This window comes from Cervus canadensis, chromosome 2 (genome assembly GCF_019320065.1).
Source record: "Cervus canadensis isolate Bull #8, Minnesota chromosome 2, ASM1932006v1, whole genome shotgun sequence".
Classification (NCBI taxonomy): Eukaryota; Metazoa; Chordata; class Mammalia; order Artiodactyla; family Cervidae; genus Cervus; species Cervus canadensis.
The window spans coordinates 8,733,016-8,759,010 of record NC_057387.1 but is presented as its reverse complement, the minus strand read 5'-3'; the positions used below and the strand labels follow the sequence as shown (position 1 = coordinate 8,759,010).

Below are 25,995 nucleotides of genomic sequence, written 5' to 3'. Positions count from 1 at the left end.
ATTGATTGGAAGGACTGATGCTGAAGCCGAAACTCCAATACTTTGGCCACCTGATATGAAGAACTGACTCCTTGGAAAAGACCCTGATGCTGGGAAAGATTGAAGGCAGGAGAAGGGGATGACAGAGGATGAGACGGTTGGATGCATCACCGACTCGATGGGCATGAGTTTGAGCAAGCTTCGGGAGTTGGTGATGGACAGGGAAGCCTGGCGTGCTGCAGTCCATGGGGTCACAGAGTCGGACATGACTGAGCAACTGAACTGAACTTCCCTGACCTATAGCCTTTGCTTTACACAGAAGTCAATCGTGTGTAGTTGGGAAAGTTCAGATAAAGACAACTCCAGACATCCCTTCCCTCTTCTGGAATTGTTCTATTTAGATCTTCCAGAATGCATCAACTGCTTTAGACAAACCTACTTTACTACTTAGAGGGCATCTACTTGTTCAAGATCCTATGTGGAGCACTGTGGAGGACAGAGAGATAAATCAGGCCAGCCCTTGCTGTTAAGGTAGTTGACTGGGCCTTAGGCTAGAGGAAGGAATAGGCATACACACAGTATAAGTATGGCCAAGGTCACTGTCTTATAAGAATTCAGGATAAAGTATCATAAAGTTTAAAAGGGAGAAACCACATCTAAATGAAAAAAGTCACTTCATGACTTTCATCCTTAGCTTCCTAAGCACACTTGAGTACTGTGTCAAGCACCAGATTAGGTACTTACTCTTTCCTTGACATTTAGGGGACATACTTTTAAAGTCATACCTGTGCAAAACCTGCTGTGATTTTCCAAGCACAAGTACTGTAACTTGGGAAAAACACTCTGAACTAGAAGTCGGAAGACCTAAATGCTAGTCTCAACTCTGTTATTAAATTGCTTTGTTCAAAACCCTGCTCCACTCTAGGATACAAATATGATATTATAAATATCAAATATGATATTTACAAATATGATAAAAAAGAGGATGATTATTACATTTGATATTACAAATATGATAAAAAAAAACATGAAAGCTGACTCTAAGGCTGTTTTCACTTCTAAACTTCTGTAATCTAATTCTTCCCTGATTAATCTCTTTCTCCCCAACAGCTGTAACATCTATTCCAGGTTAACTCCAAACTGCTTACATGTGTCTCTCTAATACAACTGTAGTTATAACAAGCACATGTTATAGGTATTTCTATTGGCTTTACATTAATATAGTAATACAAGTATGATAATAAGGAAAGTATCAGATAGTAAATGAATTAGGATGGAGTTGAAAATAAGCATGATTGTCCTATTTCTTAAGCTTGCTTTACTATTTTTTATAAATGTATTTATTGGTTGCACGGGGTCTTTGTTGATGTGCGCACTTTCTCTAGTTATGGAGAGTGGGGGGGCTGCTCTTAAGCTGCGGTGCATGGCTTCTCTTGCGGAGCACAGGCTCTGGGTGTGCAGGTTCAATGGTTGTGGTGCATGGGCTTAATTGTTCCGTGGCATGTGCAGTCTTCCCAGACCAGGGATTGATCCCGTGTCTCCTACACTGGCAGGCAGATTCCTATCCACTGTACCACCAGGGAAGTCCATTAAAACTTGCTTTACTACTGAAATGCCTAACACCTCATCTCAGTATTTACTCATCTCCTGCCTTTCATGTATAGTGAACACTGCTGCAAAGGAGTATTTTACAGCCTTTTCTTTGTATCACTCTCTTGATTAAGGACATTTTTGGTTCTCCACTGTTTATTAATCAGCTTCAAATTCTTGTCTGGTATTCAGTTATTTCACATTTATCCATTTTGTTTCCCAGTTGGTGATGGACAGGGAAGCCTGGCGTGCTGCAGTCCATGGGGTGGCAAAGAGTCGGACACATCTAAGCTGAACTAAGATTATGTAAGCTTCATGAGGATTGTCCACTTTTTTCATATTCCTTAGTTCAGAATGTTTATGTTGATATGCAAAACTAATTTTATAGTATAAGTCTTAAACTTAAAAAAAACTTTTACCAAAATGATCAACTTGCCTAGGTTACAGTAAGAATGTTTATAACTTGAGAAACTGTTATGAAATTAGTATCCAAATTTTGTGAGAAGGTAGACTTATTTTGGGGATACTATGTTTAAGAAAGCATCTTTTAAAAAAAATTTTTTAAATGTGAGATCTTAGTTACCCTACTAGGGATTGAACCTGGGCCCCATAGAGTGGAAGTACAGTCTTAACCACTGGACCACCAGGGAAGTACCAAGAAAGCATCTTTTAAAGCTAAAAAGATACAAAGGCCTGTACTCTTTCACGTAGGAATCACCCAATTATAGGAGTTTATCCTCAGACTCACTTTCCCCACCTACACAATGTATGTTCAAGATGTTCATTGCACCACTGTTTATAATAGTCAAATATCAATCAATAAGTATATCCATCAATAAAAAGGCAATTAAAAAAATAAAAAGGCAATTTAAAATCCTTAAGTAGTATGCTTCCATTTAGATACAATAAGGGGATAGGGAAGAACACATTGACATCTGCTTGTATATACATTTAAAAAACAACCTCTGGCAGGATTTAAGGAAGCTAACAACGGCAGTTACCTGTTTTGGGGAAGGTGATAAGAACTGGGTGGCTGAGGGAAAGCAGAGGAGGAAGACATTACTGAATAGCTTTCTAAATTTATTGATTTCTGAACTAAATGTACTGTTTATTGAAAACATGAATTTGAAATGACAGTATATGTTTTAATCAAAGGTACATTATATCACTCTACCAAATTAATCTTATTACGTGACAATCAAAGTTATGTTGTACTATATACAGTGTATTACTAATTAGCAGTAGATGGAAGGTGACAGTCAACAATGGAATAGGGAACTACTTGCCTTCTACCATTCTCACAGCAGTTTACTTAAAAAAAAAGTCAATGGGTATTTACTACCTTTGTAATTAAAAATACACGAACCGTGAACTTCCAGATGTTCAAGCTGGTTTTAGAAAAGGCAGAGGAACCAGAGATCAAATTGCCAACATCCGCTGGATCATCGAAAAAACAAGAGTTCTGGAAAAACATCTATTTCTGCTTTATTGACTGTGCCAAAGCCTTTGACTGTGTGGAACACAATAAACTGTGGAAAATTCTGAAAGAGATGGGAATACCAGACCACCTGACTGACCTCTTGAGAAACCTGTATGCAGGTCAGGAAGCAACAGTTAGAACTGGACATGGAACAACAGACTGGTTCCAAATAGAAAAAGGAGTACGTCAAGGCTGTATATTGTCACCCTGCTTATTTAACTTCTATGCAGAGTACATCATGAGAAACGCTGGGCTGGAGGAAGCACAAGCTGGAATCAAGATTGCCGGGAGAAATATCAATAACCTCAGATATGTAGATGACACCACCCTTATGGCAGAAAGTGAAGAGGAACTAAAAAGCCTCTTGATGAAAGTGAAAGAGGAGAGTGAAAGTTGGCTTAAAGCTCAACATTCAGAAAACTAAGATCATGGCATCTGGTCCCATCACTTCATGGGAAATAGATGGGGAAACAGTGGAAGTAGTGTCAGACTTTATTTTTCTGGGCTCCAAAATCACTGCAGATGGTGACTGCAGCCATGAAATTAAGATGCCTACTCCTTGGAAGGAAAGTTATGACCAACCTAGATAGCATATTAAAAAGCAGAGATTACTTTGCCAACAAAGGTCCGTCTAGTCAAGGCTATGGTTTTTCCAGTGGTCACGTATGGATGTGAGGAATTGGACTGTGAAGAAAGCTGAGTGCCAAAAAATTGATGCTTTTGAACTGTGGTGTTGGAGAAGACTCTTGAGAGTCCCTTGGGCTGCAAGGAGATACAACCAGTCCATCCTAAAGGAGATCAGTCCTGGACTGATGCTGAAGCTGAAACTCCAATACTTTGGCCACCTCATGTTGACTCATTGGAAAAGACCCTGATGCTGGGAGGGATTGGGGGCAGGAGGAGAAGGGGACGACAGAGGATGAGATGGCTGGACGGCATCACCGACTCGATGGACATGAGTTTGAGTAAACTCCGGGAGTTGGTGATGGACAGGGAAGCCTGGTGTGCTGCGATTCATGGGGTTGCAAAGAGTCGGATATGACGACTGAGCAACTGAACTGAACTGAATTAAAAATAATTATTGAAGGAAAGATACCTGCTTTGATGGGGCAGCTACATGCAGTAAGGAGGAATGTGAGAGTGTCCAGGAAACAAATGACAAGCCACAAAACTCTCATAAAAATCTACTTTATTTCGTGTGAGAAACAAAATACAAGAACAATCTTTGGAAAGAATAAATCAACAAAAAGTGATATGTATTTCTGGGAAAACAAAGAGTTTCTTCTCAGACTTTAAGTTTCTGGGCACAGAAAGGCTATATCTGCCTAGGAGTTTAAATGCCCAAGGAAAATGGAGATGGCTAAGAGCTTGCTATGACTGAGTAAAAGATGCTATCTTATTTATTACATCTCATTCCTTTCTAACAAAAAATATACATGGGGTGGAAAGGGAAAGGATAAATATTGAAGGAATTTACTATTTAAATGTTCATCACAAATGTTCTTTGAAAGATCTACGCTGGGAAGGCAAGGCTAACTGTGACCACAACTATAAGTTACCTTGAGAAGATGAGAGGTTCTCAGAGGCAAAAAAGAAAAATCAGGTTTAGACACTTTGATTAGCCATACAAGAAGAGAAAAGGACATTAGATTTTAGGGGAGGGAGAACTAAACACCAATATGAAGAGTAATTAAGGAAGAAGGAGCTAGAAGAATATAAAGACTGAGTCTCCGCGGGAAAACATGATGTTTGATGCTACACACAGAAAGGGGCCTCAGCGAAACTGCAGAGGGCTGATCCTCAAACCAATCACATCTTTGCCAATCTCTGTCACCTGTGGAAGAAGAAGAAAAAATTAGGGATTTTTGAGGGAGAAGCCTAGGGAGTCTACTCCCTGCACTCCTAGTGAGCACAGGAGAGTGCTTTGTTATTGTTACTGATTGGTAAGGAGTGGTGGGGAGAAGTTCTACCTTTCTCCAATGTCATTGCCTTCAGGTGTGAGGCGGGAATACAGGAAACAAAAGGACCAATATGCCTTCTTTCCCCTTCCCTCTATTCTAGATTCATTTCTCAAGGACAGTACTTACCGTAGTGACCTTGCAGATCTGACCCTTAAACTCAGGGGAATAGCAGGCCCCACTGAGTGGACATTTCTCCACTGGCTTTCCACGGTAGATGGGCCGATAAGATGCAGCACAGATGTCGAAAGGGTTGTGCATGTCATAATTGAGCTGATAGGCATCTGTGGGGTTTTTCTCACAGGCAGACAGGATTTTGCGGGTCTAAGAGAGGGAAGGAATGTTTTATTTAAAAGGACTGAAAACTGCACATCACAACTCAAATGACCTCAACACCATGGTTTAGTAGTTTCTTTGATGTAAGATGCAATTGTACTGAGTGAATATAGAATACGTCCTCCGCACAGGTCATATGAAGGAGTAGTAACTGCCATTCCTATTCTATCAGGGTTTTTCCTTTTCTATTCCAAAGTGGCCCTATGGAACTAGACCCATAGTGAAGTGAAGTGAAAGTCGCTCAGTCATGTCTGACTCTTTGCGACCTCATGGACTATACAGTCCATGGAATTCTCCAGGCCAGAATACTGGAGTGGGTAGCCTTTCCCTTCTCCAGGGGATCTTCCCAACCTAGTGATTGAACCCAGATCTCCCGCATTGCAGGTGGATTCTTTTACCAGCTGAGCCACAGGGGAAGCCCAACTAGACCCATACTTCTCCACTAAGTCTGAGAATTCTCACGGTTGGCCATGAAAGGGTTAAAACTGGCTTTCACTGCCCAAATAAAAAAGCTTTCAGAAAACACAAGTAATGGGACGTGTATATATATGGAGGCAACTGGTGTTGGTAAGGAGAAACCTAGAACTGAAGGACAGTTCAGGGCTGATTTTCAGCTACAGAGGAGCTATTCGATGTCACAGGTCACACTCTCACAGTGGAGCCATGTCTGAATAAGGTATTTGTTTAGTTTCCAGGAATAAAAGGGGGTCCTCATGCCATACAGAGGTCCTCATCCTCTGTATGTAAACAGAGGATGGCATCTTGTTGGCTCTTTTGAATAATGCTGTAATACAGCACTTTGTTTCTGAGACAAGAATATTAGTCTTCGACCCCCTCCGTGTAAGAGGAGATCTAGTTCTCCTATGCTCATTGAAGGAGTTCCCATATACCTGTTGAGCCACCTCCGGCTTGGGCCCAAGTTCCAACAGGCGCCGGGCAAAGGTGGCAGCAGTCTTAAAGTTCTTGAGCTTGAAGAAGAGGTTGAGGGCTGTACGCAACACCAGGATCATGTGCACTGGCTGCAGGTTTGAGTGGGTGAAATAGGCTGCCATCTGGTGGACAAAAGGAGGAACATATGTCAGGCTGATGCTAAAGCTAGGCTAGATCATTTATAAGTTGTCGCACGTGCATTAAAAACACAACACAACAACCAAATAAAAACCCGACTGATTATAAAACAGAGAAAGCTTCTGCCTCCTAATTATAGAGAACTTATGGGATGAGGAAGAAGGGTGGAGAAACATTCTACTGTCACAGAAACAGGCCCAAATTTCTCTTACTTCCCATACTGAGACCTAAAGAATTCAGATTCCATAGAGGGTTCCCAGGTGGCACTAGTGGTAAAGAACCCACCTGCCAGGGCAGGAGAGCTAAGAGACCCTGGTTCAATCGCTGGGTGGGGACGATCCCCTGGAGACGGAAATGGCAACCCACTCCAGTATTCTTGCCTGGAGAATCCCATGGACAGAGCCTAGCGGGCTACAGTCCAGAGGGTCGCAACGAGTCGGACACGACTGAAGTGACTTACTATTCATTCATTCAGAGGGTAAAAGGGAGGATGCCTCTGTACTGCTCAGAGGTCTTACCTCACAGATGCGCTTCTGCTGTTCTAGAGTTTCTTTGGGCAGTTTCTTCCTTTCTATCTCCATGGACAAACCCACAATGTACTCACGGCAAATGGTGATAAGCTGCTGAGCCTGGAGAGAGGGGACAAAAGGCCACGGTACAGATGCAAGACTCGGGGGTGCCCAGCACTCTGACAAGCAGCTAGACGGCGCTCACCTCTGCAATCTCCTGTTTATTGTCCACCACGAGCAGAGGCACGCTGAGTAGGATGGAACGGAACTTCTCCACAGCCTCCTCAAACTTGCCAACGGTGGTGAGCTGGTAGCACAGCTGCAACCTTTGGATGAGGTCATTAAGCTTCAGGCCCACAGCTGGGACACCGTTCTTCGGCCCTGCATCCTTCCTGAAAGAGAAAAGTAGAAGACAGGATCATTAGGAGCCCACCTCAACCTAACTTCCTCTGGAAACATGATCACAACAGCCTACAGTGAAAAAAGCCAGGGATAAGTGGCAAGCCAAAGATCTTTTCCTACTAGGAAACGTCAGCTCTGGGACAATGCTGATATTCCCTGAGGCTAACATCTGAAATATCTACCACAGGCTGGAACAGAGAGAAGCAAGGGCCCTTACCAATTGCGATTAGGATAGCCATACATGGAGGGCAGGCAGGGCAGAGCCTGATAGGTGGTACGGCCTCGGGCATAGGTCTGCAGGAACAGTTGCTTGTAAGGGCCAAACTGGGTTACCCCTACCTGGTCGTGAAGGAGCTGGAATACAAGAGGAAGGAAACAAGGATCTGAGCTCTGCTACTTAAAACCTAATTGACCCTGGGCAAGATATTTAAGTTCTCTCTACTTGGTTCCTCATCAATAAATTATATTTAATTATGATCTACTTCATTTAATAATACCCATAAAGCATTCATGACAGTAACTGGCAAACAGTCAACATTAAATGTTAGTGGTTGCTGCACTGTTGGTACTGTTATTGCTACCATAGCACATGGCTTAGTGTTCAGAACATACACCTGTTCATGAAGGGGTGAAGGGGTGCTGACTTCACTGATGTGAGCCAGAAAGCAGGCTATAAACCAGTGAAAAATGGCTAGAAGAATCCACTTGAAGAGATTACTAAGCCACACTGAAAGCAGATAAGAGGAACACCAAGGGCTCCCATGATACATATACACCTCTGCCCCTGTGGGTATAATAATTTCCAACTGGTTAGGATGAGTCAGCCATCCCCCTGGGACCCCAGGCACATTCAGTGAAAGCCAAGGTAACTTTAAGACTCACTCGCATGGCTGTTTCAAAAGAGCCGGCCAGGATGTGATCAACTGGAAGCTGAGAGTTATTACACCAGATCTAACAAGGAACAGAAAACCCAAGACAAGTGAAATTTTGTTCTTTCTCTTCCCAACAATCCTACTCTGTATCTGTAACAGAAGAGTGTCAGTATTCTTTACACATGTAATCAAGCATAGCCACCTCAGAAACACTTACCCCTACAGGGCTGTATTTCTCTGCTTACCTGAGTTGGGCTGGTTCCCTTGGTTGGGGGCACAAAGAACCCATCCTCAGCCCCACCAGCTGCCCCAGGGGGTATATCCTAGGGAAAAAAAGAAATGAGTCCGTTTTTAAGCCATTCAAGCTATTTGTCCTGATCAGTTGAGTCGTGCAGTCATGTCCGACTCTGCGACCGCATGGACTGCGGCACGCCAGGCCTCCCTGTCCATCACCACCTCCTGTCTACTCAAACTCATGTCCATTGAGTCGGTGATGCCATCCAGCCATCTCATCCTCTGTCGTCCCCTTCTCCTCCCACCTTCAATCTTTCCCAGCATCAGGGTCTTTTCCAGTGAGTCAGCTCTTCGCATCAGGTGGCCAAAGTATTGGCATTTCAGCTTCAGCATCAGTCATTCCAATGAATATTCAGGACCGATTTCCTTTAGAATGGACTGGCTGGATCTCCTTGCAGTCCAAGGGACTCTCAAGAGTTCTCCAACACCACAGTTCAAAAGCATCAATTCTTCAATTGATGCTTCAAAAGCATCAATTTGTCCTGATAAAGCTAAACAAAACTCTATCTTATTCCCAGCCTCTGCTGGTGAGGGGTGGTGATTGTGGAGGAAGATTCTCACAATAGTAGAAATTTCAGTAGTTGTAACAAAAACTATATACCAAAAGCTCCAATTCAGACAAAAAAGCTTGCTGCCTTTTCATAAGCTGCCACTGCACAACCCTAGTTATGCTCTTCTAGCTTTCAAATGGGAGATGAGCAGACTAGGAGGATCTAGATCTCCCTTTTGGGGTCCTTAGGACAGGGGTTAGGGGGTGACAAGGCTGCTGGCCTCCACAGGGGGAAATGAAGAGAACCATACAAGGGTGAGAATTCCACCTACCAGCTCAGGAGGGAGCTCCAGATCTTCTTCCACGTCCCAGCCACCTCCTTCTTCTTGTCCCTTGCCAAGAGCATCATCCCCCAAACCTTCTGTGGCCTCCACAAACCCATCTGTAAGGAAAATCCAGGCACAAAATAGATTTTCAACATGACAATTTTAGCCAAAGGCAAGAAAAATGTTGGGATCCCATGGTCCAGCACCCTGCAGAATTGCGCCACAACCCAGTCCCACTCCAAGGAGCCCATCTGCCCAGAACAGCCCGAGATGAGCATCTCACCTTCATCCAGCTGCAGCTCGGCATCCTCTCCCCAGCCCTCAGTGCCAACAGTGTCAATGTCAATGTCAGCAGCCAGCGCGCCTCCCTTCCCTACAGCGGGAAGGAACAGAAAGGAGCTGGTTACAGTCGGTGAACTCTGACATACGGCCTCCTCTGCAGGCAAGATGTATCCTTACAGAAGGAGGTGCCAATGCTTTGTCTACTTACTGTTTTTGTTTATTATTTGTTTTTGTAGTATCTATGTTATGCTAACTTGCAGGTTAGCATAGGTTTCACAGAACGAAGGAGTAGAAGAGAGATGAAAACAACTGACCTTCCTGCTACCAAAAACTGCCTCTTAAATAATCTTTTACTAACCAGCCTTCTGTACCAATTCTTGGCATTTCTTGTTGAGATCTTTGGTAAATTAGCACCACTACTGTGTATACATGTAACAACACAGTACATGTGTATACACAGTATATGGAACAACAGACTGGTTCCAAATAGGAAAAGGAGTACGTCAAGGCTGTATATTGTCACCTGCTTATTTAACTTATATGCAGAGTACATCATGAGAAACGCTGGGCTGGAGGAAGTACAAGCTGGAATCAAGATTGCAGGGAGAAATGTCAATAACCTCAGATATGCAGATAACCCCACCCTTATGGCAGACAGTGAAGAAGAACTAAAAAGCCTCTTGATGAAAGTGAAAGAAGAGAGTGAAAAAGTTGGCTTAAAGGTCAACATTCAGAAAACTAAGATCATGGCATCCGGTCCCATCACTTCATGGCAAATAGATGGGGAAACAGTGGAAACAGTGGCTGACTTTATTTTTCTGGGCTCCAAAATCACTGCAGATGGTAACTGCAGCCATGAAATTAAAAGACGCCTACTCCTTGGAAGGAAAGTTATGACCAAACTAGACAGCATATTAAAAAGCAGAGACATTACTTTGCCAACAAAGGTCCGTCTAGTCAAGGCTATGGTTTTTCCAGTGGTCATGTATGGATGTGAGAGTTGGACTATAAAAAAAGCTGAGCGCCGAAGAACTGATGCTTTTGAACTGTGGTGTTGGAGAAGACTCTTGAGAGTCCCTTGGAGACTCAAGGAGATCCAACCAGTCCATCCTAAAGGAGGTCAGTCCTGGGTGTTCATTGGAAGGACTGATGCTGAAGCTGAAACACCAATACTTTGGCCACCTCATGCAAAGAGCTGACTTATTTGAAAAGACCCTGATGCTGGGAGGGATTGGGGGCAGGAGGAGAAGGGGACGACAGAGGATGAGATGGTTGGATGGCATCACCGACTCGATGGATATGGGTTTGGGTGGACTCCGGGAGTTGGTGATGGGCAGGGAGGCCCGGCGTGCTGTGGTTCATGGGGTCTCAAAGAGTCGGACACGACTGAGTGAGTGAACTGAACTGAACTGAACTGAATGTGTATACAGGGCATGAGGATGAAGGTGAGAGAGGAGAATGTGAAGGAAAGAGCAGCACTGGGCACAAAATGCCCAAGGTCTATTTAGATAGGCTCTTAGTTGCCAAGAAACTCAGAATAAACAAATCAGTAGACTTTTCCAAGAAAACAGTGTAAAGGTAAGAGTGGCAGTGGGTATACTCACATGACAGAATCAAGGTAGCTGAGGTTTGTATCTTAAGATTGTATGTCATGAATGATAAAACACAGAATGGAGAGTATGACTACATATATGGTAAAACCTAAGAAAATACACCAAAAGTTAACAGTGGTTGTTAGAGGCATGAACTAAGAGACCTCTTTCCCTCCTAGTTTCTGAATTTTCATGATCTCAGCATGCTTTTATTTAGTTTTTAAAAGACTGTACAATAACTCAGTGCTCCATGAGGCATCACACAGAAAAAAGAACAGGTGGAAAGGACAGAATGGCTAAGGGTACTCTCTAGAACAGTTTCTCACAAAACAAGCACACAACAAAAACATTACGGACGAAGTGGACATTTACCCTTACTGGCAATGGAGCCCTCAAAGAACCCTTTGGATACAGTCAGTAAGGGCCAGTTGGTATCCAACGGCATGATAGGTGCAGGTGGCTGAAGCAACTTGGCATTAGGGTCAATGTCTGGGATCTGGAAGGCAGATGAAGGTTAAAAGCAGTCAGCTCTCAGGAACATTGTAGGGGAGGTTGTGGCGCTTCCTTTAATCTCAGTGGGAGTGACATTTGTAGGTTTAAATAGTCCCAAGATATCAGAGTTAATCCTGTAATCAGAGACACTTTACGTAAAGACTCACTGTCTCCTTCTCTGGGTCAAATGTCTCCTTCAGGCTCTCAGCTTCTTCGTCTAAGCCGTGGGTAGCAGCTGTGAGATAGGCCAGTGACTCTGTGAAGAAAACAGACTTTGTGGTAAAGGTACATTTCCAAGTGTACCCCCATCAGCGTCCTAATGTCAGCCTCCTGGTATTCAAGTCCTGGCATAATCCACTTCCCTTAAGTGTGGGCTGGACTTAATGACTCACTTCTAATGCACAGCACGTGGGAGAAATGATGGGATGTCATTTCTGAAATTAGGATACAAAGATACGGCTTCATCCGAGGTGCCCCCACCTGCTCTAAGGGAAACCAGCTGCCATGCTGTGAACTGCCCTATGGAAAAGCCTACATAGCAGAAAACTGACGTCTTCAGCAAATAGCCAGTGAGGACCCAAGGCTTGCCCACAGCCACACAGTGAACATGGGAGTGGATCCTCCTCCACTTGAGCCTTGAGAAGTCTACAGTCTTGGCCAACACCTTGATTGCAGCCTAATGAAAGACAGTGAGCCAGAGGCACTCAGGTAAGTCCTGCTGCAAACTGAGATAATCAGTGTTTATTGTTCTAACTATTGTTTTGGGTAACTAGCTATACAGCAATAAATAACTAAAGCAGTTGCTTATCCTTAAGTTCTATCTGTGTTAACAAGAACCTTGAGAACTCATTCCTTTCTCTTTCACATCCCATATCAGTCCCCGTCAACAAATTATGTTGATTCAACCTTTAAAATATATGCCAAATCTGACCATTGGTCAGCTGTTCACAGGTAGCACCTTGGTCCAAACCACATCTTTCACCTTTCTTATTCCCTAACGTATCTCAAGTGCTAGTGTAATGCTTGGTATATATAGTGGGTTCTCAAAAAATATCCCTTAAATATAAAATAAATTAATATATGAGTAAAACCCCCAGACTTGAAGTAAATAATAAAACTCTAATGGCATTCAACCAACTACATTTACTATAGTATCTGCTCCAGGACCTTTTAAAACCCCCTTTCCCCATGATATTAGCTATTTTCCTACCAGTGTCTAGACAAACTATATTTTCTGGCTGTCCCTCCATCTGGCTTTGAAGCAAGTCTTCTGAGCATGGTAGGAGCATGCGGTTTCTTCTGAAAAATGTGCAATGAAGGAAACCCCCTCACCACTATACATGAATAACTTGCCATAAAGAAAGTACTTCCTAAGGCTGCCCCCCACCCCATGTGAGTGCTGGACACTTACTCTGCCCACAGTTCTTCAGGATCCGCACCCGCTCGGACACATCTCCCAGGTACAGGGCATTCTGATAATGGCCACTCATGTCCTTTCGGATCTCAGCTGCACCAAGAAAATAAGAGGCACTAAGTTAGGTCTTCTCTCTCAAGTTCTCTCTTGCCTCTATTTGCCGTCTTCCTCCCCACAAGGATCCCTCTTCCCATCCTTGGTTTCTGGGGTCTCACCAATCTTCATCATCTTGCGAAGTTTCTCTAGGTTGCCAGTGATAAGGTACAAGAAGGAAAGTTTGTCAAAGTTTTTGGTGCGCTGATAACACATTTCCACAATCTGGTGGTTCCCCTGTAGTAAGGCCACCTCTCCCAGCTTTTCCCAGCAGTTCTTGTCATCCAGTGCTTTGGCTGCTTCCAGAGCAATCTAAAGAATCCCCAGGATTAGAGTTAAGAAGTTGGAGGTTATTATGACTGAAAACCAGGGTCTGCAGTCAAAATGTCCATCTCTAAATAAATCTCCCAAGCAACTCTTTATACGTCATTCCGCCTAGCTTTGCTTTCAGTCATTCTACTGAAAAGTCAATCAACAAATAGGATCCCTTAGGATCCATGGATGGAAGTATTACATCACATTATCCTCCTCCTCAGAAATTTACAACAAAATCACCTAGCAGTTGCTGATTCCATACAGTCAATTCTTGCTTAGCTATCATATTTCCTATCTGCCAGGTCTAAAGAACCACGTGGCTCCTCAGAAGAAGTAATGGAAGAACGAAGTTCAGAACTATTTCTGCCCAGTTAAAAATAATGTTTACAGACTCTGGCCTCAACATTTAGTAAATGTTCCTTCATCCAAGCAGCCAATCAGAAAATCAATGTCAAGGAAACAATGAGATTTTTCAAATTCTATGCTATCATGGTTCCGTTGTAAAAGTTATTGAATTCAGACTAACTCAGAATGACAACAACAGTAGAAATGCTGTGGCAGAAGCAAAAATGGGCAAATAAGCAACAGGAAGATGGCTCAACAACTTAAAAAATCCTAAAATTCATTACACTGACTGAAGAAGCAAGTCCAGAATAATGTCTTCCCAAGGCCTCCGTAACCCCTTCACCTCCTCTAAACAATATGGGGCTTATAACCCCACTTCTCTCACCTCAATGTTTCCACACTCCAGTGCCAGACTGAAGCGAGTTTTTTCATCCTTGACGAAATGCAGTGCCACTTCAGGATATCCCTTCTTCTGAAGATAAGCAATGATAGACTGGCCTACAAGTTTGGCATTCCTCACCATGTGTAGCACCTAGACATTTGGGGTGGGGTAGGCAGGAAAGAGAGATCATTTACAGGAAAAAAGGAGCACTGCCCCTCTCAATACTCCTAATATGCTCCCTCATTTCATACCTCATCATACTTTCTGTTGATCAGGGCCAGTTTGAACTTGAACTCAGTGGGATCAATGGTGAGCACGCGAGGACGACACTCCCTGTCCAGGCAGTATACATTGTTGCCCTTCACCCGCGTGACATAGATGGGTAAATCCAGAGTTCGGATGATCCCATAGTCCCTAGAGTAAGAGTTACAGAGCACAATTTTCAACAAATGCATGGGTAATCCAGCCTATAAAGTAAGACAAGTCTCGGACCTAGTCTTTTATCTTCTTATTACCCCTTTCTCAAGTGCCATTTGAACAATGGTATAGATGCAAAGTAAGTCAAAAAAGAGCAGAACTAAATGCCAGACTTACTTTTATTTTATTCTCTTGTGTGAAGTGGGAAAAGGTGGGGCAGATGATTTCTCTTCATAAGTTAATACTCTAGGATCTAAGAGACACAGCTATCAGAACTATCAGAACCAGACCTGAAAGTTAAAAATCCGAAGTTCTGATATATAATCACTAGACCACTGCTGCTACTCTGTGATGCTAGGGACTGTAGCCTGTCAGACTCCTCTGTCCATGGGATTCTCCAGGGAAGAGTACTGGATTGGGTTGACATGCCCTCCTCCAGGGGATCTTCCAGACCCAGGGATTGAACCCGGATCTCCTGCACTGCAGGCAGATTCTTTTACCGCTGAGTCACCAGGGAAGCCCCACTAGACCACTATGAACAGTTAAATCCTTCCTTATAAGCTATAAGTGAAAGTAGAAGACAGGTACATGTGAAGACTTCTGACATACAAAGAAATGATGCAAAGCATGTAATGTTTTAAACTAAATGAAAATTAAAAGTTTACAAATGAAAACTTATGACTATAGCTAACACAATACTTGAAGTATAATTTATAGTGTTAAGTACACACACATTAGAAGAATACTCAAAAATTAATGAGTTCTATGTGTTTAATATTAGGGAAAAGACTAAAAATTAGTAAGTATCCACCTCAAAAATTTTACTGTTCTCTTAAAAGTTAAAACAAAGAAAATACTTGGAAAAAAATAAAGCCAATAGTAGAAATTAAGAAATAGAAAACAAAAATACAATAGAGAAGTTCAAATTATTTGAAAATAGCCTAATAACTAAAAGTGGAAAAGATCTGTGGACCTACTATGGCAACCCACTCCAATATTCTTGCCTGGAGAATTCCATGGACAGAGAAGCCTGGGGGCTATAGCCCCCAGAGTCACAAACAGTCAGACACAACTGAGAGACTAACACTTTCACTTTCTTTTATCAGATGTAAAGACTTACAAAACTATAATACTCAAGACAGTGCAGAATTCAATCACAGATAGACAAAAGACCACAAGAAAACAGATCTCTGCATTTCTGTAAACATGATTCATATATCACAAAGATGGCTCTGCATAACTATGGGGAAAAGTTGGTATTTTTCAATACATGATGTTGGTACAAAACTGAGTGTCCTTATGAAAAAGTAAAGCTGAGCCCCCTACACCTTACGCCATATACAAAAATCAACTTCAGGTAGATTACAGACCTAGATGCAAAAGGCAAAACTATAAAGTTGTCATAGGAAAAGGTAAAAGAATGTTCTTATGATCTTGGAGTCAATAAAGATTTCTTAAATAGGACACAAAACTTGATATCCATAAACGATTAGATGCATAAACTCAACTACATTAAGAACTTCTGTTCATTAAAGGACCTCAAAAGAATCAAAAAATATGCAGCAGAATGCGAGGTGATATTAGTATTTGCAATACATTGCTGTCACAAAGGAGCGATATTCAAATAAAGAATTCCTATAATAAAAGAATAAGGATAACTTATTTAAATGAAGGATAAAACCCTTGAACAAAATTCACAGAAAAGGAAATACTGATGGATAGCTAAATAAAAAAAGTTGTCCAATCTCCTTGGGAATCAGATAATAGAAACGTAAAATTACAAAATACATCACATATCTGCCAGTCAAAAATGAGTCTGACAAAGGCAAGTGCTGGCCAGGGTGACAAGCAAGGAAACTTTCATACAATGCTGGAGGGGCATGCAAATTGCTAAAACCACTCTTTCACATGATTGAGCAAATGTGAAGATAAGCATGTTCTCTGACCCAGCAATTCTGCTCGAGAAAACACCCTAGAGCAACATATGTGCGTATGAACCAGAGCACATATAAGAAAGTTTAAAAGAACATCATTTCGGGGTATTCTTTCTGCCCCCTTCTGATGCCTATGTCGGAAGCTTTCTCTATGTCCTTTATACTTTAATAAATCTTTATTACACAAAAGCTCTGAGCGATCCAGCCTCGTCTCTGGCCCCAGATTGAATTCGTCTCCTCCGGAGGCCAAGAATCCCGCATCTTATTGTTCAGCAACAACCTTTCATCTTGGGGGCTCGTCCGGGATCCTTCAGGACAAGGTAAGGATGTTTGGGGCTCTAGTTCTTTGTTCTCCTAGTGAACACGTTTTCTGCCTTACTTTACTAACTCTACGGTGTGTTTGTGTGAATGAACGAAACGCCCTGCGCGAAGCAAGTGAGGAGCCCTGCTCTGTGGTTCCCGCCGACCTCATAAGGCTTACGGCAGAAACCTGTCGGGGGTTTATACTGATCTGCCAACGCCAAGAGGCAACCAATGTCTCCTTCGGGAACCGATCAGAAATGGGCAAAGCGTGTGGACTGAACTCTCCTTTCTCGGTCAAACTTTTCGGTCTCTTTGACCATTTCATAACTCCTTGGGAATTAGAAGTACTAACCTAATCTATCAGTCACAGAAAAAAAAAAAAGAACATCGTTTCTAACAGCCAAAACCTAGAAACCACCCAACTATCGGTCTAGCATAGAACTGATAAACTGTGCTATAGTCATATAACAGAGTATTATACAACAATGAAAATACATAAATTAGAGCTATAACATGGATGAATCTTACAAACAATATATTGAGCAAAACAAGCAAAATATGAAATAATATATTCAGCATGATTTAATTAATATGAAGTTCAAAAGCAGGCAAAATTAAATCTTTATTTTAATGATAAAATAATGGTGATAAAGTTGCAAAGAAAAGCAAGAAAGAAATTATCATAAAAGTCAGAATAACATTCTTTGTGTGGTGAAGAGACAGGGTTGTGATCAATAGGGACCACACAGCAAAGGGAAATCTTCTACTTCTTAACTTGGGTGGCAGTTACACAGATGTTCATTATATAACTGTTTGCTATTTCATATAATTATAATCTATATAATTTTCTATATTTGTGTCATATTTCACACAATTTTAAACGAGCTGAAAAAAGAATGTTCTGATGCCTTCAGCACATATATGCCAAACAATGCTTTTCCATAAAGACAGTTCAAGGAGGACTTCAGTATGTCTCTTGAGACAGGATAGTGATTTTAAGAAGCCACTTTCTCCCATTCTGTATTTCAGATAATTAACTTACCCAGTGGTGACAGCATATTTGATGTGGTTGCTTGTGGTATAGATAAATACCCCACTCTCATCCCAGGCCCCACTCTTGACACGAATGTTCTCATGAATGTTACACAGAGCCTCCAGTTTGCGGTTACAGATCACAATGGCTGTAAGAGGCATAGGACATGAGTGCTCTGCTGGACAGGGTGAGTGAAGTAGGCTGGCAGGGATGGGGAGGGAGGGGCTGGTCTCTAAATCAGGGTGGATATAATGAAGACTTACCATGTTTGGCCAGTAGTGCTACATGGGACATGTCTGCTGACCAGATAACATATTTCACCTTGGAAATCTTCACAGATGCCAGAGTCCTGGGACCGAGAGAAGGGCAAACCTGAGTGGGCCTGACCCCTTGTCCCAGGTGATGACCTACCTCCTTTTCACCTCCAAATTAATGTAAACCCTAATTTCTTTTTGTTTTTAGCATTTAATTAAATTTTTAACACCAAAAACATTTTGTACCAGGGTATAGCTGATTAACAATGTTGTGGCAGTTTCAAGTGAATAGCAAAGGGACTCAGCCATATGTATCCGTTCTCCCTCTAATTTCCCCCCTCCAATTTCTTAAAATAATACCAAATAAGCATTTTTGTATCACAGTTCTGTGACAAATATTTTGGCTCACACTGTACACTTCCACCTTCCTCAATTCCCTGACCCTCACTCCCACATGTTATTAGGAACTTGTGTATGTCTATTTTCACCACTGCACACCATAAGCGCCTTTAAATATAGGAACTATGCCATTCATTCCTGTGATCCTATTATTCTAAGTCCCAAGAGCAATCTTTCTTCAGATAAATGCTCTGAAAACAAATTAACAAACCCCTTGTAACGCTTGTGTGTGTGTATACAGGATGGAGGGTGATCACAGAAGGAAAAAAGTGGTGAGAGCCTTGGAATTATAGCACAAGAAGTGGCCAAGCCACAAGTCAAACTCACTTGGGGAAAAAAGCTCCCACTAAGGACTTCCACTAGCCCCCACAATAAACCTGTCTGCTTAGGGACATCTGACATGTTACCGCTTCTGCTGTACATCAAAGAGCGTGATGGATTCTGCATCTCGAAGCAGGAGGTTGCCTGTGCCAGCATAAAAAATCTCGTCGCAGTTAGGCACCTGTACCTTTTTGGTGATCTCATTCTTCAGATTTTTGATCAGAAGCTGAAATGAGTATAAAAGGTGGGGTTAAGAGGAATACATGTAAGATGATGACAGGTGACAATGTCCCTTAGCAATTATTCCTCAGCTTTGATAAACCAAGTATTTTGGTTTTTTTTCTGGCTATGCAGGTCAATCACCACTATATATAGACCACTCTAGCTAAGATACTCTTGATAGGGTCTTAATAGCTTTTATTTTTTCTTCAATTGAAATATTCTGAGAAGTCTAACTAAAATCTGAATTCCTTAATCAACCAGAGAGAGAACACAGCACTTCTGGGGCTTAAAGTTTTGTTAAATATTTTCTCGACAGAGTTTTGCTTAACTTTTTTAGAATCCATTACATTTTAAGTACCAATGGATGTAGTAGGATAAGGCAGAGGATCTACTCCTTACCCAGCTCACCTATTTGGGGCAGGAGGTGGGGCTGGGGGGACAGGCCCAAGCTGCATGGCTTGCGGGATCTTAGTTCTCTGACCAGGGACTGAACTCTGGCCCCGGCAGTAAAAGCACCAAGTCCATCTCCAGGGACTTCCCAGCTCACCTATTTCAAATTTGGTGTTTTTTGGCTCCTGTGTTATCAAGAGTGAGTTTAGTTTGGTTCTTAAGCCCAGAGCCACAGTGATCCTCCGCCCAATCAAATCAGTTTTAAGGCCTTTTTTCCCCAAGGGGTATGGGGTAGAACTAAGGAGAAAGAGGACTTCCCTGGTGGTTCAGACAGTAAAGAATCTGCCTGCAGTACAGAAGACGTGGGTTCAATCCCTGAGTCAGGAAGATCCCCTGGAGAAGGGAAAGGTTACCTACTCCTACTTCTTCTTGCCTGGAGAATCCCATGGACAGAGATGCCTGGTAGGCTGCAGTCCGTGGGGTGGCAAAGGGGACTAACACTTTGTTGTCTTCGTGGGGACACAGCTAAGGGACTAACACTTTCGCTTTCTTTAGGAGAAAGAAGCCAATACACAAGGAAAACAGCTGCCCAAGGGAGAATAAGAGAAAAATCATGCTCTTTATTTCGCAATACAAAGGTCACTGCCACCACACTCCCCAAATTAGCTTCCCTTTTTAGTCTTAACTCACCGAATGCATCCGATCTAGGACAGCAAACCGATTTCGAGCAACCCAAACAGCTGTCAGGCCTGAGGACCGCTTCCCTTCAGGAGCTGAGAAGAACAAAACCAAAGGGCAGGAGCATGTGGTAAGCTACTGGCAGGTGACACAGGCAGGTGCCATGAAGCTGCCAGTCTTGCTGGCTGCCATGTTGGCTTTGCCAGTTCAGCTGCTTCCTAACTAATTCAGCCATAACCTGAGGCTATTGTCAGGGACTTTTCCCCACCAGTCCCCTCCAAACTCCAACCTCTACCCCTGCCAAGCCTCTTTTCTCTAGGCCAAGTGATTTGAGCCAACACCACATACTGGCAGAGAAGGACCACCCATCTTGGGAGACAGCACACTCCATCAAGCTAATGAGCAGGGCCTCTCTGGCCAAGCTGTGGCACAAAGCAAGCAGCCTGTGAGTATCTTGGACCTCCTATCTCAGCAAGCTAGAGCAGAGACACAGCTCTCTCTCCAGGACCCAGCTGCTCTGCTGCTTTAACATGCAAATACAGACCTCCTAGTAGAGCAGGGTGGGGCACAGAGTTCCTGACTCAATCCAGGCAGCTCTATGCTGGGCAGAATTTTTTTTTTTCCATTTATTTTTATTAGTTGGAGGCTAATTACTTTACACTGGGCAGAATTTTGCACCAAGTTTTTGCTCCATTAATGTCAATCAATCCTTCTTAATACCAGGAAGAAAGTTACAAAATGTTTCTCAGTTTCCAGGTATTTCACTGACTAGTTGGAATTCTAAATAGGCACTCCACCCTCTGGGAAACTTCAAAGGGGATACACAGAAGGATGCACTAAATACTCTTATCTATTAGTATCAGCAGGACACTGGACAATACACACTGGCCAGCCTTGCCAGGCCACCCCTTGACAACCAGAGATCTCAGGCAATTTTAACAAAATTATTATCACAACCAACAGTCCCATTTTCCAGGGGCTGGAGAACCACATTATTCAAGCTTTTGCTCTTTCTCTTCCTCTATGCCCCCTATCATCAGGCTGTATCTTTATTCCTTTAATAATTATCATCTCCCTCATAAAATGTAAAGGAGAAAATACAAGTGGTTATAAGAGAAAGCAAAAATATTTTAGACTCTACTAACTATAAACAGATGGGGAAAGGAAGCAAGGGGATAGATAAGCAGGGACCAAATTAAAAAAATTGGTCAGAAATGGCTCAACTGTTTACTTTATAAGGGAGACTTTTGATTTATGGATACCAAAGACATATAGGTTTTCTCTCTTCTCACCATGACCACACTTACAGAAGTGGTCATATTAGCAGCAATAATGACACAGGAGCACCCACAATAGGGCAGAACTAGCAAAATATCTCTCAGATTCTGTTGATGGGGTCTAAAATATAATGAAAGTATGCTGTTAAGAGTAGGGACCTGAGGCACACGCCTCTGACCTACAAATCAACTGGAGGAAGTACACTAAAGGAAGCATAAACGAGACTCGAATCTATTCTGAGAATGTTTTGTCAGCAAGTGCTAATGGTAAGGACATTAACAAGGGATGGTGGTGATGGAAGAGGTAGGCAGGGTCTCAGCTGGATCCTGGGATCCCTGGTGGGGTGTGGGGCTGTTAACAGCCTCATCGTTTTGACATGCAAAAGGAAGCAAATCGGATCTGGATATGGATGGGAGAGCATAAATCCCTAGTCCCAGGATGAGACATTGCAAGATTGGAACCACATTTTTAAATAAATGAAACTACCAGGGTGAAAGTCATATCAGCTGACAATAAACTAGGATAACATGCTGTGCTGAAAGAGAAAATGGAGAGTGTCTAATAACCAAATTATAAAATATATATATCTAGCTGGAGTAATAAAATGGAGGAGGAACATGAATATTTCACACCATGGTCGCCTCTGATGCAATTGGCAGCAGCACCTGCCAACAGATATGAGTGATGTGGCCATGGCCTGGGGATGGAATGAAAAACTTGAAGAGAAGAGATGATTTGGGTGAGGAGAGCTAGGAGCAGAGCTGGGTACACAAAGAGAATGCCTACCATCAGGATTCTGGGAGTCGGCATCCTTGGGGATGGTATACAAGTCATAGGTACTGTTTTCTAAATTGCTGGCTCTCTGTAGAGGAATGGGAGAAATTAAATTGTTAGTAGGAGTCCCCAAGATACCAGTTTACTCTGACATAGAAAACAGTATCATTACACAGATAGCAATCTGAAACTATACTCTTCACACCCTTCACTCAGAGGACATTTGGACGCTTCTACAGCTAAAAATTATAGGACTCATTGCCAGAGAATTCAGCATTCACGTAAGTTTTCTTGCTGTTGTTGCTAAGTCATGTCCGACTCTCTGCAACTTTTCCTTTCATCTTCCAAAGACACAGATAGTTTCTGAATGAAAGCAAGGACTGCTCTCTATTCCACAAATTAACAGATTAAGAGACCAATATTCCAATGCCCCACCTGAGTAAACTCATCAACTTAGAGTCTGTTTGAAGGAAAAAAAAAAAAGACATTAAAGAAAATTGCCAGGAGGAAAATATGGGACAGTTAGATATTGAAAAAGGACTGGGATCAGAAACTAGAAGTCCTATTGGGAAAAATAAGTTTTCATTCTTCTGATTTGGCAACCAGGGCACTAAAATTAGAATGTTGTTTCTTTTTTTAAAAAATTGTATGGCAAGAAATGAGGCCCCAAGGTAACAATAATGAAAGGAATGCCTCTCAAAATCAGCTCTACTATTTTCACCCAAATAGAGAGATCAAGATAAGCATCTCCTTTGCATAGGATACAGTCCCAAACACTCTTTCAAATTACTTTTAGTGATTTGGGTGATTTGACTTGATGCTCCATTAAGTTTAGAAGTTGTCAACCTTATGACAGACTTTAGTACACAAACCCTGAACATGAGAACCGAAATCTACCTGGTTTGAGCCTTGTTTACTATTTCAGCTCTCTCAAAATGACCATTAAATAGATTCTAAGAAGCCATCAGAGATCCTCTAAGGGCATGAGAAATAGACCTGTGGGAAATGAGGAAATGCTAGGAGGCTTACTTACTGTACACAGTAGGACTGCATTTTCTGCTGGATTGTACGACATACTGAACACTGGAAACTTGGAACCACTGGAGATATGTATACCAAGAGAAGAGAAATTTAGGAAAGATAATGAAAACAGGAAAAAAGGAATTACTCCTGGACTTCCTTCTTATCTAATCTTTACACATATACTTGTCACTTTTATAATCAAGAATAAAAAATTAATGAATAATGCATCTATTTCTTCCTTCAAGACTTAGGGACTCCCCTATTTCAGCTTTGAGTGAAGGGTTTTTAGAAAGCTCACCTAGTACAAGTCTACTTATTCAGCAGAAGGTATGGTGAGCACTCACTGCAGTGAGTGGGATTGGCTCTTCCTGGGTACAGATTCCTGCACATGACTGCAGTGGACACCACACAGTACATGACGTGATTGCTTCAGGCTAGTTTCTCCTGCCCCTTGGAATACTGACATAAGCCCGTCTTTTTATTGCAGCAATGCTGGAGGGCGGCTGTCAAACCCCCATGCCAAGGCTTGCAACCACGAATGCTTCAGCATGCTAACACAGCTGACTTTCCAAGAGGACAGCTCCTTTTCCCAGGCACCCGAGAGGGTATCCTATCTTCAGAGTTAAGAGTTTCTAGAGACACATATTCTGGTTTAGAGTTGTGTGCATTTTGCCAAACAGCAAAGAGAGAGCTATAGAAAAGAAATGCCAAATAAAGGCAAACAGGTCTGTCAACAAGCTGGGCTATTCTCAACCAGGAAACTCGGAAACTTTCTCCAGTTTTCAAGACACCTGCCAAACTGGCTGTATGATTTCCTTTCCTCAGGATCTCTAACATTCTTAACAGGGGCGCTCCCATTCGTCTCGTGACCTTGCCCAACATGCTCCTGGGGAATCTATCTGTGACGGGAGATGAGATCCAAAATGTTGTTAAAAGAACAAGAGTCCAGTTTGTAGGTACTGTATCATGGTAACAGATGAGACAATTTGGAGGGAAGAAATAAGTCTAATTTACCTCCGCAACTGCATCACGGCTACATCTTTGGAGCTGTTGAAATCCAACTGACGTAAGAATCGGTCCTTGACATAATGGAGCATATTGCCATGAACAGCATAGGCTGGCCGTTCTCGTTCCAGTTTAAATACAATCATGCCACCATCATGGCCTGGGCCACAGGGAAAGGGAGGAAAGAATTAGCTGCAGGTAAGAAATAAAACTGGAAACAGCAGATACATGAAGATAATGACTGTGTATGTATTTTACAAACAAAGTTAAGACATTTAAATGCAATCTTTATTTGTCTGAATTCCCACAATTCTTTGAATCTTTATTCAAGTGAACACCTGTAAATCCTTTCTCAATACTCTATCATACTAGCACATTAGACAAATCCTCCTTTGTGTTCTTCTAACAGCTCTGTACAAACCTCCATCATAGCACTTATCTTGCACTATAATTGTTTAGGTGTATCACCCCCACTATACATTGAGCTCCCTGAGAGCATAAATTACAATAATCTCCATCATTCCCCAGTCACTATCATGTAATGAATATAAAAGGTATGTGCTGAACAAATGGATATTGGTTTAAAAAGACTTCCTGATTCTGTTTTTTAAGAACATTTCACTTTTTCTCTACTAGCATTTCCATCCTTCAGAAAAACTTTCAATCTTTGTCCTCCAAGTGTGCACTCCACACATAAACCAGATCGTGTCACTTCCCTACCCAATACCTTCCAATGGCTTTCCATTCATTCAGGATAAAATCTTAAGTTCTAATGGCCTACAAGGCAGAGTCCCTCCTGCTTTGGTCTTACCTTCTATCACCTCACCCATCACTAGCCACTCTGATGTTCCTTGACATGTTAAACACCTCTCACATCATGGTCTTTGTAGTTGCTGCTCCTATTGTCAGCGCATTTGTCATCCCTCTTCACTTCTCTGAAGCAGCCAGTCCCACACTCTCCCCTCTCTATCCCACCTACTTTTGCTTAACTCTCCTTTAAAGCAGTTTTCACAATACAATGTTTCACATATTCACTGTTTTATGGGTCTATTTCCCTTCACTACAAATAAAAGTTCCACGGCCTCAGGGACAGCACTCCCCAGGGACTGCCCCAGGCCCATTTCCAGCCCCAGCCAGCCCACCAAGACGGCCACTGGCCCACACCCCCCAGGGACTACGCCTGCCCACGTGCGCTCCAGCTCCAGCCAGCCTGCCAAAGCTGCCAGGTGCAGTCTACACCGGAGATGCTCTCACACAAGGCCACTCTTTGAAGACCTGGAGAGGTAGCTGTTTTGCTTAAATCCACAGAAACAAATGCCAGAAGACATTCAAAATGAAAAGACAAGATGTTTCAAACAAAACAAACCCCAGAAAAAAACCCTAATGAAAGAGGTAAGTAATTTACCTGATAAAGAGTTCAAAGAAGCAATCATAATAATGCCCACCAAACTTGAGAGAAGAATGGAAGAACTCAGTGATAACTTCAACAAAGACTTAGAAAATATAAGAAAACCAACCAAAAGTGAAGAATACAATAACTGAAAAATTACACTAGAGGGAGTCAACAAATTAGATGAAATAGAAGAACAGATATGCGATCTGTAAGACAGAATAGTGGAAATCAACCAATAGGAACAGCAAAAAAAAATTTTTTTAAGTGAGGCGACTTAAGGGACTTCTGGGACAACATCAAACATACTAACTTCTGCATTATAGTATTCCCAAAGGAGAGAAAGGAACAGAAA

General features: G+C 42.3%; 1 protein-coding gene across 1 annotated transcript in view; it reads right to left on the bottom strand.

Moving 5' to 3' along the window:
- Positions 1-4,221: 4,221 nt before the first annotated feature.
- COPA (COPI coat complex subunit alpha) overlaps positions 4,222-25,995 on the bottom strand; it is a 42,745-nt gene continuing 20,971 nt past the window's right edge. The window contains exons 11-33 of the mRNA XM_043451796.1: positions 24,260-24,410; positions 23,256-23,322; positions 22,235-22,310; positions 20,183-20,265; positions 18,967-19,106; positions 18,170-18,255; positions 17,916-18,054; positions 14,471-14,633; positions 14,223-14,369; positions 13,300-13,489; positions 13,082-13,177; positions 11,838-11,926; positions 11,551-11,674; positions 9,588-9,677; positions 9,311-9,420; positions 8,440-8,517; positions 8,205-8,273; positions 7,540-7,676; positions 7,126-7,312; positions 6,930-7,040; positions 6,234-6,395; positions 5,137-5,331; positions 4,222-4,883 (exon numbers count right to left, since the gene is read on the bottom strand). Of these exons, the coding sequence (XP_043307731.1) occupies positions 4,824-4,883; positions 5,137-5,331; positions 6,234-6,395; positions 6,930-7,040; positions 7,126-7,312; positions 7,540-7,676; positions 8,205-8,273; positions 8,440-8,517; positions 9,311-9,420; positions 9,588-9,677; positions 11,551-11,674; positions 11,838-11,926; positions 13,082-13,177; positions 13,300-13,489; positions 14,223-14,369; positions 14,471-14,633; positions 17,916-18,054; positions 18,170-18,255; positions 18,967-19,106; positions 20,183-20,265; positions 22,235-22,310; positions 23,256-23,322; positions 24,260-24,410 (2,750 nt within the window). The 3' untranslated portion in view covers positions 4,222-4,823. The remainder of the gene's footprint in view (positions 4,884-5,136; positions 5,332-6,233; positions 6,396-6,929; positions 7,041-7,125; positions 7,313-7,539; positions 7,677-8,204; positions 8,274-8,439; positions 8,518-9,310; positions 9,421-9,587; positions 9,678-11,550; positions 11,675-11,837; positions 11,927-13,081; positions 13,178-13,299; positions 13,490-14,222; positions 14,370-14,470; positions 14,634-17,915; positions 18,055-18,169; positions 18,256-18,966; positions 19,107-20,182; positions 20,266-22,234; positions 22,311-23,255; positions 23,323-24,259; positions 24,411-25,995) is intronic.